This window comes from Schistocerca piceifrons, chromosome 6 (genome assembly GCF_021461385.2).
Source record: "Schistocerca piceifrons isolate TAMUIC-IGC-003096 chromosome 6, iqSchPice1.1, whole genome shotgun sequence".
Lineage (NCBI taxonomy): Eukaryota > Metazoa > Arthropoda > Insecta > Orthoptera > Acrididae > Schistocerca > Schistocerca piceifrons.
In genome coordinates, this window is record NC_060143.1 from 93,362,361 (window position 1) to 93,380,163 (window position 17,803).

The 17,803-nt window shown below is 40.8% G+C and overlaps 1 protein-coding gene across 1 annotated transcript in view; it reads right to left on the reverse strand.

The window, feature by feature from the left end:
• The window catches only part of LOC124803161 (transforming growth factor beta receptor type 3-like), a 110,751-nt gene extending 93,936 nt beyond the window's left edge, over positions 1-16,815 (reverse strand). Inside the window, exons 1-2 of the mRNA XM_047264342.1 lie at positions 16,651-16,815; positions 11,603-11,752 (exon numbers count right to left, since the gene is read on the reverse strand). Of these exons, the coding sequence (XP_047120298.1) occupies positions 11,603-11,752; positions 16,651-16,815 (315 nt within the window). The remainder of the gene's footprint in view (positions 1-11,602; positions 11,753-16,650) is intronic.
• Positions 16,816-17,803: the final 988 nt, after the last annotated feature.

Genomic DNA, 17,803 nt, shown 5'->3' on the forward strand with positions numbered 1-17,803 from the left:
TGACTTTGTTACGTCCCTATTTTTCAATTGACTGCTGTAACTTTACAGTGCCCTGTCTACACCAATGTTTGTCTGAGGCACATCAGTTTACAACTGAAGAAACAATCAAACTTATTTTTCATCTTCAACACAAAACTGTCAGATGAAGTTCTGAGCTTGTCCCCTCTGCTGCCTGTTGTCACTTCCCAACTCTCTCCACCTTTCTCCCTCTTTAATTTCTCCAGATCTTTCATAGACTTGTCTAATTCAGGCTGAAGGACAGCAGTTTTCCCCTCTTGTTCCATTATCTTCTTATTTGTGTTACTTATCCTACAAACCACTGAAGCATCTCATTTATTTTCCCAATTCCAACGCTACTACAGCCCCCAATTGAAAAAACTACAGCACCTGTCACACCAAATCCCGAAACTAACAATGCTACAATCAGTCACTTTTGGTCAGTTATTTATCACGCACGATAAAGACAACACTTTAGTAAAAATTAGTAAATTAAATTAGCAATAAACAAGAAAACACATTTACAAAAACACACAGCAATATGTAAACAAACAAAACTGCAAAGAGTCTGAATCAAACAACTTAAAATTTACAAGACTTTCCATTAATATGACCCAAATAATGGCTTGACTAAATGTGTGTGTATTCCATTTTGAAGGGAGCACTTTTTTGTCTGAAAGCTTAAATGTTCAGCAGTCTTTTTCAGTGTGCCTGACTGCGACTTAACACCACTTCTATGTGGTGAGTAGCACTCTATCCTTTTCATATTGTTGTTATACCATTCTGTGCTTTCCACTGTCTATTATTACAATCTAAATGGCTTATAATTACAAGAATATAAAATCTCACGCATCTAGCCTGGCACAGGGCTGCAAACAGGTGTTTCTGGTTGCTCTCTGAGCTTTTCGCAAAATTTCAGTCCTCAACTTTCTCCTCCAAATGCAAAAATATTTTGTCGAGTCGCACCTCTATTTTCGTGTACACTGTTTGAGAATGGAACAGTAGAGAAGTAGCCTGAAGGTGGTTTGATGAACCATCCGCCAGGCTCTTAATTATGAATTGCAGAGTAGCCACGTAGATGAACTTGGAAACAATGGAATCAGGTTCATCACTTTCACAATATCGGAAGAGATCAGGTTTTGATTCCATAGGGAAACAGTTGTGCCCAGTGACTGCATTCATTTCAAGTAGTAAAGGGTGCAGCAATCAGCTACAATAATTTTTATTGGATATCTAGATTTTGATCACCGTGTGCCCATCTTCAATGCTAAAAAACATGTGGAAAACCTGTTACAATAGGGTAACACACATGCCTTATTAAATTTATAGTTGCGTAAGCATTAAATGGTAGTTAGTTATAAAATACATACCAGTAAATATAAGATAAAACATTAAACACACTTGTATATGCACATAGTCCAACTGGACTATTCACGTCAGAGTTTGAGTTCACACCGACAAGGAGAGGTCACCAGTGGTAAGATCGACTTTTTGAAACCATCTATACAACCATGTAGGTTAAGATCCCAGGTATCACACACTGCAGCCATTCACCCAGGTGGGCCCCTGTTTCCGAGGAATTTTTGTGACACTAAATAGCATTCAAAAAGTTCTCTTATGTAGCTGGTTGCGTGGTGTAATGGATCGGATAACAGCTTCACATGCAGAAGACTGCGAGATCGAATCTTTTCAGTGGAGTAAACATTTTATTTATTTTTAAGTCTTTATCGAAATGGCTTTGATCAAAATTTTTATTCAATTAATTGACTTAAATTAAATTTTTTATTTCCATTCCTTTATTACATAATTTTAATCATAATATCAGCTTCTTCATTTGCTCTCTCTTTTCTGTTGATGACAGTGCAAAAAAAATTAATTAATTAATTAATTTAAAAAATATATATAAATTGATTATTTTGTCTTTTGTTTTTAACTGATAAATTGGAGTTTCCAAATAATTGCATATTATAATAGATAAACAGAATTAAATTCATATTTACAAATATTATGATTGGAAAATGAATGACACGAAGAAAAAAAGAAACAAATGAAAAAAGTTCATATGGTGATTAAAATCATGTGACAATGGAACAGAAATAAAAAATAACATTTAAACCAATCAAGTGAATAAAAACTACATCTGACAAGATTCGACCCACAACCTCCTGCATATGAAGCTAATATCCTATTCGTTACACCGCACAACCAGACTATGTAATGCAACTTTTTGAATGCTACTGCTTGTCGCACAAAATTCCCTTCCCCCCCCCCCCCCCCTCCCCTTCAATTACTCACAAATGATGGCCCACCAGGGTGAATGGCTACAGGGTGTGACACCTGGGATCTTAACCTACATCACCACACCAGTTGATTTCAAGAAGTTAGTCCCATAGCTGGAGACCTCTCCTTGTGAGCTTGTGAGGCCGCTGTTCACAATTACAGCACACCTGGCTTCTGTGTACATCACACCAATTTTCAGTGTCCTCCTTACATGTATGATGGATTGACAACATGTATTAACTTTATTTTACCTTGACAATTCTTATTTTTTATCATTTTATTTATTATTTTATACGTTTTTAAAACTTATGAACATAAAACAAATAAGGTGGTTGTAATTAAAAGCAGCGACTAATCTTTTACAGTTGTACATGATGTACCATCAATGGCATCACTTACTGCTGCACATTTGGCAATTGAACATAATTTAAAAAACAGATTGTCCAATGATGAAATCAGTGATAACGTACAAGTCGCTTACATTAATTTTTGAGTATAAATATTTTAAATCAATGGGGGATTTATTTTTACAAAAAGATGGTCTAAGTGTACGGAGCCCCTTTCAGGCTTTTACCTGATATTTTTATCAACCATTTGGACAATAATTTTTTTCAGAACAATCCAGATGTGACAAGCATACTAATATACTAATTCATTTAAAAACAAAGATGATGCGCTGGTAGGTCGATAGAAACACAAACAAACACATACATACACACAAAATTCTAGCTTTCGCAACCAATGGCTGCTTCGTCAGGAAAGAGGGAAGGAGAGGGAAAGACGAAAGGATGTGGGTTTTAAGGGAGAGGGTAAGGAGTCACTCCAATCCCGGGAGCGGAAAGACTTACCTTAGGGGGAAAAAAGGACAGGTATACACTCGCGCACACACACACACACACACACACACACACACACACATATCCATCCACACATACACAGACACAAGCAGACAAAATGTCTGCTTGTGTCTGTGTATGTGCGGATGGATATGTGTGTGTGTGCGAGTGTATACCTGTCCTTTTTTCCCCCTGAGGTAAGTCTTTCCGCTCCCGGGATTGGAATGACTCCTTACCCTCTCCCTTAAAACCCACATCCTTTCGTCTTTCCCTCTCCTTCCCTCTTTCTTGACGAAGCAACCATTGGCTGCGAAAGCTAGAATTTTGTGTGTATGTATGTGTTTGTTTGTGTTTCTATCGACCTGCCAGCACTTTCGTATGGTAAGTCACATCATCTTTGTTTTTAAATATATTTTTCCCGTGTGGAATGTTTCCCTATTATATTAATATACTAATTCAGATAGGTTGATGATATCTTGCTATTAATTAGAGGTAACAACAAAGATGTTAAAATAATTGTCAAGAAGTTCAATGGGCAACAAAGGAAAATTGGATCCACATATGATATGGAGTCAAATTGATCAATTAACTTTTTAGATTTGAACATTACTATTTTAAATGAGAAGCACTTGAGCTGACAGTATCATAAATTAAAAAACGAACCGCCCCAGTCCGTACAAGATATCATACTTTTAATTTCTCCATCAATTGGTTGTTAAAAATTCCAGTTTCAAGTACAGGGCATGAAGTGGAGCTGAATACAGTAAAACATATTGCTAAGGTCAATGACTAACCTCATAATTACACCAATGACAAGTACGACAACATAGGCAGAAAGAAACTAGTTTCAATATAAGCGATAACAGCAATAATATGTACATTTGTTTACAAAATTTATGTAAAATTAGTGAAGGGTGGCCTCAGTTATTCGAAAACAGAAAGCAAAACTGTGTGCCAGACCAAGATTCAAACATGAAACCTTTGCCTTTCGTGGGCAAGTGCTCACTGTCTAAGCTTCCAAAGCACGACTCACAATCCATCCTCACAGCTCCAATTCTGCCCGTGAAAGGCAACAGTTCCGAGTTCAAGTCTTGGTCCGGCACACAGTTTTAATCTGCCAGGAAGTTTCAAGGTGTATATAGAATTAAATGTCCTTATTGCAATGCTTGCTACGTGGGAGAAACTGGTAGATGGATGGAAGGCAAGTTCAGTAAACATCTCACATTAGATGTAAAAATGCAGCAGAAATATCTAACTTTGCTGTGTACCTTCTTACAAGTGGGTACAATATACCAGTTTTGTCCTCACACATGAGAATGCTGTGCAAAAAGGGAAGACGTAGATGAAAAGCACCCAGTTTTAGAAACTGTTTAAGAATCACTGGGATAAAAGCTACTATGTGCCGATCCCAGCAGATGCACTGACCTGACAATAATCACCTACTTATGCTTACACTCCTTCTAGATCACACACAGATGCAAAGTATTTACTGCATAATTACATGATGCAGTTGATAGTTTATTAATTTTAACAGCAAACTGTGTAAATTGTGTTGGATTAGTATATGAAACACAAAAGAGAGGGCATTTTAAAGCAAAATGATTCCTGGCCTTTTGACATTCTGCTGATGGTACAGTGACTTTTAGCACCACTCTTTTTTGTTCCAATTCCTTTAATTGTACTTAGTATGTAGTAAAGGCCTGATAAAATTTTATTAACATAGATATTTGAACAAGATATTTTTAAAATTATGTTCAAATGCAAAATGTGCAGCAGTAACTGGCAGCAGTGGCTACACACAGTTATCACCATGTACAACTGTAAAACTTCAGTAATTACATTTAGTTACAAACACCTCTTCTGTTTTATGTACTTAAAAAGTATAAAATAAGAAATAAAATGATAAAAAATACAAACTGTGAAGGAAAAATGAAGTTAATACCCGTTGTCAATGCATCATACATGTAAAGAAGGCACTGAAAACAGGTACAAAATACACTGAAGCCAACCGTCCTATAATTTAAACAATGGCCTTAGTGTGAACTCAGCCTCTGAAATGAACAGTCCAGTTGAAACCATGTGCTTGTACAAGGGTGTTTAATGTTTTAACTTACGTTTACTGCTATGTACACTATGTGATCGAAAGTATCTGGACACCTGGCTGAAAATGACTTACAAGTTCGTGGCACCCTCCGTTGGTAATGCTGGAATTCAATATGGTGTTGGTCCAGCCTTAGCCTTGACGACAGCTTCCACTCTCGCAGGCACGTGTTCAATCAGGTGCTGGAAGGTTTCTTTTGGAATGGCAGCCCATCCTTCAAGGAGTGCTGCACTAAGGAGAGGTACTGATGTCAGTTGGTGAGTCCTGGCACGAACTCAGCATTCGAAAACATCCCAAAGGTGTTCCATAGGATTCAGGTCAGGACTCTATGCAGGGATGTTACTGTTGTGTAACCACTCTGCCACAGGCCGTGCATTATGAATAGGTGCTCTATTGTGTTGAAAGGTGCACTTGCCATCCCTGAATTACTCTTCAACAGTGGGAAGCAAGAAGGTGCTTAAAACATCAATGTACACCTGTGCTGTGATAGTGCCTTGCAAAATGCAACCACACCATAACACCACCGCCTGTAAATTTTACTGTTTGCACTACACACGCTGGCAGATGACATTCAACGGGCATGCGTCATATCCACACCCTACCATTGGATCACCACATTGTGTACCGTGATTCGTCAATCCACACAACGTTTTTCCACTGTTCAATCATCCAATGTTTACGCTCCTTACACCAAGTGAGGCATCATTAGGCATTTACCAGCACGATGTGTGACTTATGAGCAGCCACTTGACCATGAAATCCAAGTTTTCTCACTTCCCACCCAACTGTCATAGTACTTGCAGTGGATCCTGATGCAGTTTGGTTCCTGTGTGATGCTCTGTATAGATGACTGCCTATTACACATTAAGACCCTCTTCAACTGTCAGTTGCCTCTGTTAGCCAACACACGAGGTCGACCTGTACGTTTTTGTGCTGTACATGTCCCTTCACCTTTCCATTTCACTATCACATTGGAAACAGTTGACTTAGGGATGTTTAGGAGTGTGGAAATCTTGTGTACAGATGTATGACACAAGTGACACCCTAACACCTTATCACATTCGAAGTCTGTGAGTTCCGCGGAGCACTCCATTCTGCTCTGTCACGATGTCTAATGACTACTGAGGTCGCTGATATGGAGTACCTGGTAGTAGGTGGCAGGCCAATAAACCTAATATTAGATTAGATTAGATTAGATTTACTTTCATTCCAATTGATCGATAGTGAGGAGGTCCTCCAGGATGTAGAATAAGTCAGAAAACAACAATACATGACAAATATTTACAACTCAAACAAATAATCTAATGTACCATTCCACAGGTCCCAAGTGGCATGGTTGTCATTTTTTAATGAACGCTATATGAAAGAATCATTTTACAAATACTATTGCATTGAATTTAAAATAATTTTTTTTATTTATTTATAAGGTAATAAATGTGTAATACAACTATTAAATACTTATTTACAATGAACACATTACTGCACTGACCTGGTGCAGAAGTTATATTGTACTTACACACACACACACACACACACACACACACACACACACACACACACACACAGATCAGTTGGTTCTACTGAGAAATTCATCAATGAAGTAGAAGGAGTTGGCCACTAATAAATCCTTTAGTCTTCTCTTGAACTGAATTTCATTGGTATGAAAAATGTATGTTTTTGGGGGTGTCTGGATACTTTTGATCACACAGTGTGTTTCATGACTGACTTATATTTAGAGCATGCGCAACAATAAATTTAGTAAGCCATCATTATAACTGGTTCATAACGTTTTATAGCACTGAAGATAGCCACACAGTGACAAAAATCTAGATATGCCATAAACATCATTTTGACTCAAAATATCCACGGGTGTACTGCCGGTCTACAGTGTCCAACGGGCACAATATTTCGGCGATCATACATGTCGCCATCATCAGGTGAACTGACAGACTGAGCTCCTGTGAACGTGCCGGTATGGAGATCCGTACGCTATGGCTGCTCAGGGGGAACTGACTGTGACCTGACAACCCTAAGTCGCCAGGTGACTACAGGCCGATCAGCATACTACCTGCAATATCTAAAGCCCTAGAATACATCGTCCATGAACAGCTGACAGATTACCTCAAAACTCATAACATCCACGACAAATATCAGTCAGGCTTTCGAAAGCACCATAGTACAGAAACTGCATTAATCAAAGTAACTGATGACATTAAACATGCTATGGACAGACGTGAAGCTACCATCCTAACACTGCTTGACTTTAGCAAGGCTTTTGATACAGTTGACTTTGATATATTACTAATTAAAATGAAGCAACTGAATTTCTCAAACAGCGCAATACACTGGTTCGACAGCTACCTCAAAAACGGAAGTCAACAAGTCATTTGTGGGTCGGAAAAGTCATCATGGAAAAACGTGCGCTCTGGAGTTCCCCAAGGCTCCGTCCTTGGTCCATTACTCTTCTCACTGTACATTAATGATATTTCTTCAGTGATTCACTCCTGCAACTACCATCTATATGCCAACGACATCCAACTGTACATAAGTGCAAGCCCCAAGAACATTGCTGACGCAGTAGCGAGTATGAACGCAGATCTTTGCTCTGTTTCTCGATGGGCACAGAAACTAGGTCTGAAACTAAACCCCAAGAAATCCCAGGTCATACTTATATCTCATCCAAAGTTAATCAGTCGGTACTTTCGCGAAACAGTCCCTCAAATACTCCTCAATGGTACCCAACTAACATACCAAAAAACAGTAAAAGACCTTGGAATAATATTGGATGAACACCTAAACTGGGAAGAACAAACAGTCACAGCTTGCCGGAAATCGCTCTCCTCCCTACACGCAATTCAAAAATTTAGAAAAATATTTCCAACCCATGTTAAACAAAAATTAGTCCAAACACTAGTCTTGCCTAATCTTTACTACTGTGATGTAGTTCAGCACGGCACAAATAGTGAAAATTCGAGATGCCTCGAGCTAGTGATGAATGCTTGCGTTAGATACATATGCAATATATGGTTGTATGATCATATCAGTCCTTCATACTCCCAGCTAGGTTGGATACGCCCACATAATGCACGTGATCTCCACATGATGTGCTTACTTCATCGATTTCTTAACCACTGGTGCCCCCAATACTTATCTTCTCACATTAAACACCTATCATCATTCCACAACCGCAATACCAGATCACATACGTCTAGCATCTTGGCTGTACCTTTACATAACACGAAATCTTTCTCCGTGTCATTCTCCATCTCAGCCATACGACTATGAAACACGCTCCCCTGTGATCTGCGTCTTATCCAGAACCACTCAACATTCAAGAGGGAACTCAAGACTTACATATTAGGGACGGTATAGCCACCATTGTTGTGCCCCTCTCATCTTTTTCTTTCTCCTCTCCATCATAGCTTCGAATTTTACCATTCTATTTCTCTTCCTCTAACCTATATACCTCTTCTATATCTCTTTCACCCCATTCTATCGTCTTATGTCGCTGCTTGATGAGAATAACTCACAAGCTGCAAGAATATAACGAGTAAATTCCCAACTAGCAATAGGACTGACATTCATAAAAGAAAAATATGTTTACTTTCATATACATAGTCATGACTATTATTATTATTATTATTATTATTATTATTCTTGATTGTTATAATTATTTTTTGATTGTTATAATTATCATTGTACTACTTTTATAATCTCTATTTTTTTCTTTAACATTAATACTGTATAACATGTTATATGTCCTTAATGTTCTGTAGAAACTGAAATTTGTTGAATCTGAGTATGCCTGGTTAGGTGTAAGAGAGGGCCTGAAGGCCCTAATCTTGCCAGGTAAAATAAATGCATAAATAAATAAATAAATAAATATTGTTCCCGTTGGACACTGTAGACCGGCAGTACACCCGTGGATATTTTGATTATGAAATACGCCGGGAGAAACTCAAGAATCACATCATTTTGACTGATTGTGACCTTTTACTACTTGATTGGAAGTGATGCTCATCAGCAGCACAAATTTCTATTGGAAGAATATACACAAAGGAACTTAGTTGTCACCAGATGATAAAACAGTTAATCAGACAGATCACACTCTGACTGACCATGAAGGAAAGAGCTGGGTGATGGATGTGAAGACAGCACAAGGTGCGGAATGATGCAGCATCACTTCCTAGAAAAAATATGACTACAAGTACAAGCCAAAACCAAAGTCTGTAGTTGTGTGCTATCACAGCAATGCATTCAAAGGCAATATAAGAAAGACGAATTTCAGCTCCAGCTCAGCAAATCCTTTCAAATTCTACAGGAAAATGATTCACGAAAGAACCTAGAAGAAGAATGGAAAGAAATCTAGGATGCAGTAAATGAGGTGACAAACGCAGTCATCAGGAAGCAGATCAGGGGCAAAAATCTTGGCTTATGGTTGAATGCATTAATAACTTGCGAGGAGAAGAGCGACCAAGGAGAGCCAGCTACACAGCACGGATTTTGCACTAGGCAAAAGTTCAATAAGATTTCTTGGAAAAAGAGGCTTGAAAGATGTACTATAAAGTTAACCTTTTTAAGAAGGGATACCAGGGCCACCAAAAGTTTGTCAATTACAATAATGGGATCACACTCACGAATGCATTCAACAATGCAGAGAGATGGAAGCAATACCTCATGGTGCTCCTCAGCTGTGATGAACCTAAAGATCTGTTCAAATTCCAACCTCCTGACATTGTAGATTTATATTATCCACCTCTTGCACTGGAAGAAATTAAAAGTCAGATAATGAAGCTGAAGAATGACAAAAGTCCAGGAGCAGGTGGAATGCAGGTGGAGGTCATTCAAGCTGGAGGTGAGAGACTCCACAAGAGAATTCATCCATTACTCAAGAGGATATAGATTGTGCAGGAGATCCCAGAAGACTGGAAGACAGCAGAAATCTGCCCTTTACACAAGAAAGGTGACAAAATGGTCTGTACCAACTACAGAGGAATCACCCTCTTAAACATCTGCTATAAGATCTTGTCCATCTGTACACTCTACAGAATCCAGCAATTTCTAGGAGAGATTGGTGAGTATCAAGGTGGTTTCAGGAAGGGCTGTTCAATTGTGGACAACAGGAATGTAATGAGACAGCTCGCTGAGAAGATGTGGGGAGGTGCTGATGACCTTCATGTGCTATTCATAGATTTTAAGAAGGCATACAACTGCATTCACTGGGAGAACTTCATGAACTGCCTAATGAAGTTTGGAATACCAAAGAAACTCATCAGCCCAATTAAGAATTTGTCTCACTGATTCAAAAGCCAAACTGAAGCTCGGGATCCAAGACACTAAGAGTTTTAACATAAACACAGAGTTAAGAAAAAGAGATGGTGTGTTACCAATATTGTTCAATCTGGCACTCAAAAAAATTATGAGGGAAGGTTTCCATAAGAATTTTGAAAGGATCAATGTAAAAGCTGAGAAAATCCCACACCTCACATTTCTTGACAACAAGGCCCTGTTGTCGTAGAGGTGGAAGCGAGCAAGATCATTCTCCTTCCGAATGAATCGAAGATTTAGTATAAGATGGCGAGCAGAACTTGTGCCTATTTGAGAGACCCACCTCCAGCTGGTGGTAGTCTTAACCTAATCCTATAAAAGAGTTTATAATTTTAAATATCTGGGAATAATCTTTACACAGAACACTTTGTGTGAAGCAGACATTACAGCAAGGATACAAGATACACACCAATCACATTACAGTATCAACCAGCTTTCTTAAGCATGGAATTTCAAGCTCCAGCTGTACAAAACACTAAGATTAAACTCATATGACTGTATCGATATGCAGTTTGTCCAAAGAAACACTTAAAATAATCTCCTTGTGTTCGGGAGAAAAGACATAAGGAAGATCTACAGCCCAGTACAAGACAAGGTCACTGGGAAGCAGGGTCCAGCGTAATTATGAGGTGGAAGAGATCTATAGCAGACCAAATACCATACGCCCTATCAGAACCAAACGGCTTGTAAGGTTAGGTCATGTTGCTTGGCCTTAGAAATCCACCTATTTTACTCCCCACACTGAAGACTGAGAGGAAGACAAACGAAAAGGTGGAGAGATGAAATCCAAAAGGACTTGCTGTAGATTGACACACAGAATGATTGGCAGCAGAAAGCAGAAACAAAATTCAGTGGCAGAGGAGCCTTGCAACTGCGAATGGTCCTGGACCTTGTCACGTAAAGCGAGCCAAAGCAAGCAAGTGTACATACAAGTATCAATTTCTAGATGGCCGAGGCGTTACAACATTTCCACAGAGCACTGGTATAGCAATATAGCAAAGATTTAGTGGTACTGTACAGTGTAAGACACAGGTACTAAAATTCAGCCTTCAGTACTTACAAATGTACTGCTGTCTGACACATCTACTTTACCACCAATGTAGTATGGTTGATTTTTGCAGACAATAGGAATTCCCTCACTTTCTGCTAAATCACCATAAAATTCCTTGTCTTCACTTGTTTCTTCAATTCCAGCTGGCTGGACTTGAATCTGAAATAAAAAGAAAAATCTACCTCAATAGTTGAATGAAATTAGATTAATGCAGAACACAGATGTTGCAAACCGTGTGTAGCTAACAACCATAACAACTATGAATTTTAAAATTTTCTCAGCACATTAGATGTTCAAACAAGTTTCGGGCTTGCAGCTGACTATCATTTGCTATACTCCACAATATTTCAACTGGAGGAGAGCCGATCATCCTCAGGTGAGCTGTCGAAGACCGATGAAGACTTCCCACTTTTGACAGTACTGTAACCTTGACATTTGCATGTTGATAAGATGTGTGTTCTACAAAGTGATTAGGCAGTAGGAAGACTGATTAATACCTTACACGATGAGTGTAGCGTAAAAGTTCTGCACTCCTGAATTCTTCCTCATTACTTTGAGAGACCATCAAGTGGATAAGATTACATGCTTGCATCCCACCCAGACTTTATAGCTCTCCTAAAACTCATAAAGAAGGTCTCCCTTTACGCCCAATTGTGAGCAACACTGGTGCTTCTACATCTGATTTAACTGAATATTTTTCTTCCTTGCTGAGACCATTGATGGACAAATGCTTGCATCACATACATAAATTGGGCAATTTTATCAATACACTGAGGAATCTCCATCTCAACAGTCCACACTGCCTAGTTAGCTCCGATACAGAATCACTTTGTACAAAGGTCCCAGTATCCGATTCTTTGGTAGTTTCAGGTGGATGTCGGCATTTTGTTTCAAAACACTATTTTATTTTGATCAGACTGACAGCATTGCCACGGTCATTTGTCTCCCTAGTGGCAAACTTTTTTATTGAGGACTTTGTAGAGAGAGCACTGGAATCAGCAGCCCTTGAATTGACAGTAGTTTGAAGGTATGGAAATGGTACTTTCATAGTGTGGCCTCATGGAGAAGATAAATTAATGGAGTAGATAGACTGCTGCTCACAATATAATGAAGTCACAGACAGGCAAAACAAGAAGATGGCGAAACAAGTAAGCTTTGGGCCAAAGGTCTTCTTCTGAAATAGAACACACACACACACACACACACACACACACACACACACACACACACACACACACACACAAAACTCATGCACACATTACCAATGTCTCTGGCTGCTCAGACCAGACTGCGAGAAACAGTGCAAAGGGAGAAGCAACCTGGATGAACCTGGAGGAGAGTAGGGTGGGGAGGTAAAGGGATAACAGGGTAAGAGTGGGGGGATAGAGAAGTGCTGATGGTGAGAGCACACAGGGATGTGGTGAACAGACGCAGCTATGTGCAGTGGGAGGCTAGATGGGTGGAGGGAGAGAGGGAGGGGGCAAGGGAGTGGATGAGGAGAAACATAGAAAGACTGTTGGTGCTTTGGTGGAGTAGAAGGTGGTGTAGTGGTGGAGTGGGAACAGTGAAGGAGACAGGTTGATTAGGTTGATTAAGGAGAGTGACTAATGAAGGCTGAGGCCACAGGAGTTACAGGGAATGTGTGATATATTGCAGGGTGAGTTGCCACCTGAACAATTCACAAAAGCTGGTGTTGGTAGAATACTTACTATATATCCTATGTTCCCATAACCCCCCTGGCCTCAACCTCAATTAGTTACTGTCCTTCATCCAATTATCTCCTTCCTTGTTCTCACTCCAGCCTTCTATTTCACCAACACACCCAGTCTTTTACTTCTCTACTTTTCCATCCCCGCCCCTATCTAACCACCCAACTGCACCTAGCTCTACTCTCTCCCCACTACATCCCTGTATGCTCCACAACAGCACTTCACTGCCCCCCACCTCTACCATGCTATCCCTCCCCTGCCCCAGCCTCCTCTTTAACAACACTAGATTCCTTCTTCCACCATGCATTGTTGCTCACAGTCTGGCCTTGATGCAGCTTTTACATCCCCTCAACTACATTCATACGAACATACCCTTCACTGTGGAAACTGTGAAAGATGGTTGTCTGTCTTTCTGGATGTCTTGTTTAGACTGGAGAATAATGGCTCTCTGGGGCATTCTGAGAGGAGGAGAGCACATCAATAAAATCTCTAGGTTTTCTTCCTTTTGTTGTCAATATTTTGTTTAAAATAGTAAGAATCTTTCACAAATTTCAGGTGAAAGAGGTTTTCTGTCCACCGGCTAAAACGGCAGACGTTATGGGATCAGAGAAGGACAATTTGTTGCTGCAAAATTGTGGAATTTAAAAAATACCTTTGCAATGTAGTACACCTTACATACACCAGACCACAAACGCTGGGGAAGCACACCAAACACTGATCCTGTACTCACCTTTTGCAATTGAACTACTACTGAAGATTGTTATCTCCACTAGACATTCAATGGAATATGATCAAATAATGATTTTATCCACAGCAACATCTTTTTGGGATTCCAATATTAAGGAATCTGAACATATGCATTGTGGAGAACCTGATGAACCAAGACAGCAGCAACCAGTTGGACAATGTGTGGAACCCCACAATTTGCTCTAGCTGAAGACAATACATTACGCCAAAGGCACGGCAAGTGACAACCACATGGACAACAGAGTTCCACAACGCCATCCAGATAGTTTGGTCAGTCTGTCTCCAAGACATTAAGGTATGTGCAAAATACACACAGCATGATAATAAATTACAGAACGAGGAAGTCTTAGTCAGTCCTCGATGCCTCACCTGAGGATGACGGGTAGATGCCCATTCAAAATATTGTGTAGTTTAGTAAATGGTGACCAGTTGGAAGCCCAAGATTTCTTTGAACACAACACAACCCTTGTATTACACCTTACCCTCTGATCTATTGTTAGACAATGGCAAATGAGTACACAGAGAACTATCTGTTGAATATAATTTGTACTTTAACAATAGTCTGGCATGAAAGTAACTGTTTATAGAAAAATGATAATAAGTTGAGAAGATCTAGTGTGTATTATAACTATCCATACAAGAATAGACCATTCACCAACAAACAGAAAAGACTCTGAACAGCACACATGAATACAGAAAAAGATGATACACTATTAACATCATGTACGAAACACAATGATGAACGTGAATTGAAAGGCACATCTTATTAGCGCAACAAGAAGTTGTCAACAAGAAGCAGAATTCTCACTGAGAAACAGAGCATGAATGCCACCCCACAGCTACCATACATCTACTGGGAGCCTCAGTGCTAGTGCATACAATGCTAAGGTGATTATCTAACATTAGTTTGGGCTTCAAGTTGTATCTACCTCTGATGAAGGACAATCATTCTGTTATTACAGTCTTGTTGGAGACTTTACTTTCTGTGATGAGGATGCAATAAATATACATTGTAAGAATATCTGTAAAAACATCATTCCTCCTCTTGCTATTCACTGCCTTCCTACAGGGTCATATCCGAGATTTGGATACATTATACTGTTTGGACTTCACTCTGTTTACACTATAAATACACTACAATGCAATGGGCTAGAACACTGCTACTGACTCAGTATCACCTCCGGCTGTCACGTCTCTGTTATTGTATTCTGAGCAGTCTCATGTTTGGCTCCATAAAAAATTAACTGTTCAGCATTCATTTGTATCATGAGCTACAATACAACTGACAAGGAGGACTATCTATTGGTTTTGCATCATTTTCCACAGTGACAATTACATGATTCTCAGGGCCACCCATCTTTCATGTGTTTCAGACTGTGGCCCTCGCAACTGGTGACTGCAGTCTTATCTTATGTGTGCACTGCTTCAAGCACTATGAACTTTACATCTGCTCTATCACTCGGTCTGTGACAATTTTATGTGCACTTTTCAGAGCTGTGAACTGTGCTTGTATACTAGGACTGTGAATTCTTTTGTGCATTGGAGCCTTGACTGTGAACTTTGGAACTGCGTCTTCTCTGGTTTTTATGGCAAACTGCACATGTTTCTCCTTCTTACCCATCACGGTGGACAATCAATCTTTGGCACTCATTTTGTGGCAGCTGAAAAGCTGAACATGAGTGAAGTCAAATACATCCAAGGAGCTCCTTGAAGGGGTCCTGAATCCCGAAGAGACTGCAAAATCTTTGTCACAGTCCACCACCACATTTCTGCTTCAGCAGCTCAATCACCTGGCTGTCGGCCCTTTCTCTATATGGATGCCACAGCTTCCCACTCTTCAGGTTTTCAATGACACTCCCTCCCTCAATTGGCTCAGATGATCTTTTGTGGCCTTCACCACTCACAAGGGCTGTCGCAAACAAGTTCTTCTCATCACCTGGTCTGGCACTTCGGCCTATCACTTCTTCTCTCACTTCAACCTGCAGTCAACCTTTCTTCCCTCTCCTACATTCACTTGCAGGACAAAATCATCACTCATTATGCTGCTACCACTGTCTCTCATGCTTATGACTTTTTTTCTGTCCTCTCGGGACTCCCAAGTGGCTCTGTTACAGATTTCGCTGCCTGTTGCCACTGGCTCCTTTGCAGCCAGCTCTACTGTGCCCCAGTTTTGCAAAAGGATCCAGCAGAGACACCTTTCCCTCCACCAACTCTGATGCTTCTGGTGGGTTTTGATGAGTTCTGTGCCAATGACAAGACCCTCTTCAGCTGACACTGGCAGTCTCTGCCCCTGCCAGTGCCAGCCCTTCTGTACTAGTTACCCTTCCCTTGATTTCCAGTTCTTCTGTTCTGTCCTTGTTTATAGCTTCTCGTGTCACTCTTCCCTCTGTGCCCTCTACTCCAGCATGCCTCTGTGCCACTGAGAGCACTTTCACACACCTCGAAGCACCGTGAGGCCCAACCGCGGTCAAATGTGCACACAGTCAGTATTCTCTGCCTCCTCCTCGCAGTTCACATTTTCACTACTTTTTGTAATGCCTTCCTCACTGCCCGGTCATCATGCTCTTACACGCATCCATCATTCCCAACTCCTTCCCCCACTGCATCCTGATTCATTCCTCCTCTGGGTGAGACTCCACTCTTTTGAAGTCCTTCACACATTTCACAATTTGCATCTTCCTCCGTCACCTCCATAACCATAACTGCCACAGAGGTCGGTGCCAGCTCCACCAAGACAGCCCCCAGTACAGATGGCCCTGCTGCCATAATCAGGCTCGCCGGCACTGGTCCTGTGACTGCCACTGTCGGCTCAGTAGACACTGATGCTGCATCTCTTGTGCTGACTCAGTCACGGTCAACCAGGTTGTGGCCAGCCTGGTCATTCCTGCCATCACTGTTTCTGCCGCAGCTGTAGTCAGTCATGTGGCCAGTCTCTACAGCCCATCACGAAAGGACGCACACTCCCGCACACCAGCATGTAGCTCCACACAATCAAATACTTTCCCACCCACAAGGGCTACCAGGGTTTTCAATACCTTCCAGACATTCCACAGGCAGCCCTCCAGCACACGCCGCATTTTCAGTAGGTCCTCAACCTACGCTGCTGTGGCCCAGCCACCATGCACGGAAGCCCCCAGCTGGCTGCCAGATGTTTCTTCCAGAACTTTTGGTGTGGTCCTCAAGGAAGATTTGTCATGAGTCCTCTCCGTGATGGCCTGACAGTCCTGCCACAACGACTACTAATCGCATCGCCACCTATCACAGACATCCTCGCATTAGCAGCCTTCTTCTTGGTGAGGTTCTGAATTTTCACAGGATGAGGAGTGTAGTATTAACACACCTGGGCTTCTACATACTTGACCGTGCCCATTCCGACATGACATCTGCTCCTCCTTTGTGGACTGCTTACACGTCTTGCCAGTATATTGCTTGTTTGGATTCGGTGCTGATTCTAAATAGGATGTTTACAGGCGTAACTCTAGTAGGCACCATCAGAAACTGCCACCATCACCCACAAGCAGCACACACAGCAGCAACAATGGTGGCTCTGCTATCAGGGACCAGCTCTTGTCCACAGGTTATGTGGTCATCAAGAGCCCACGGATATTCCTCTGACATTGTGTACTTAGCCACGGTGCAACCAGTTGCATTTGTAGCTCCGCTACAGGCCACTGGCACTGATCACCTGCAGCGTCCCACATGTTTTGAGTTCCTGTTGAGTCTGCACCATACCATATCACTCCAGTAAATGACC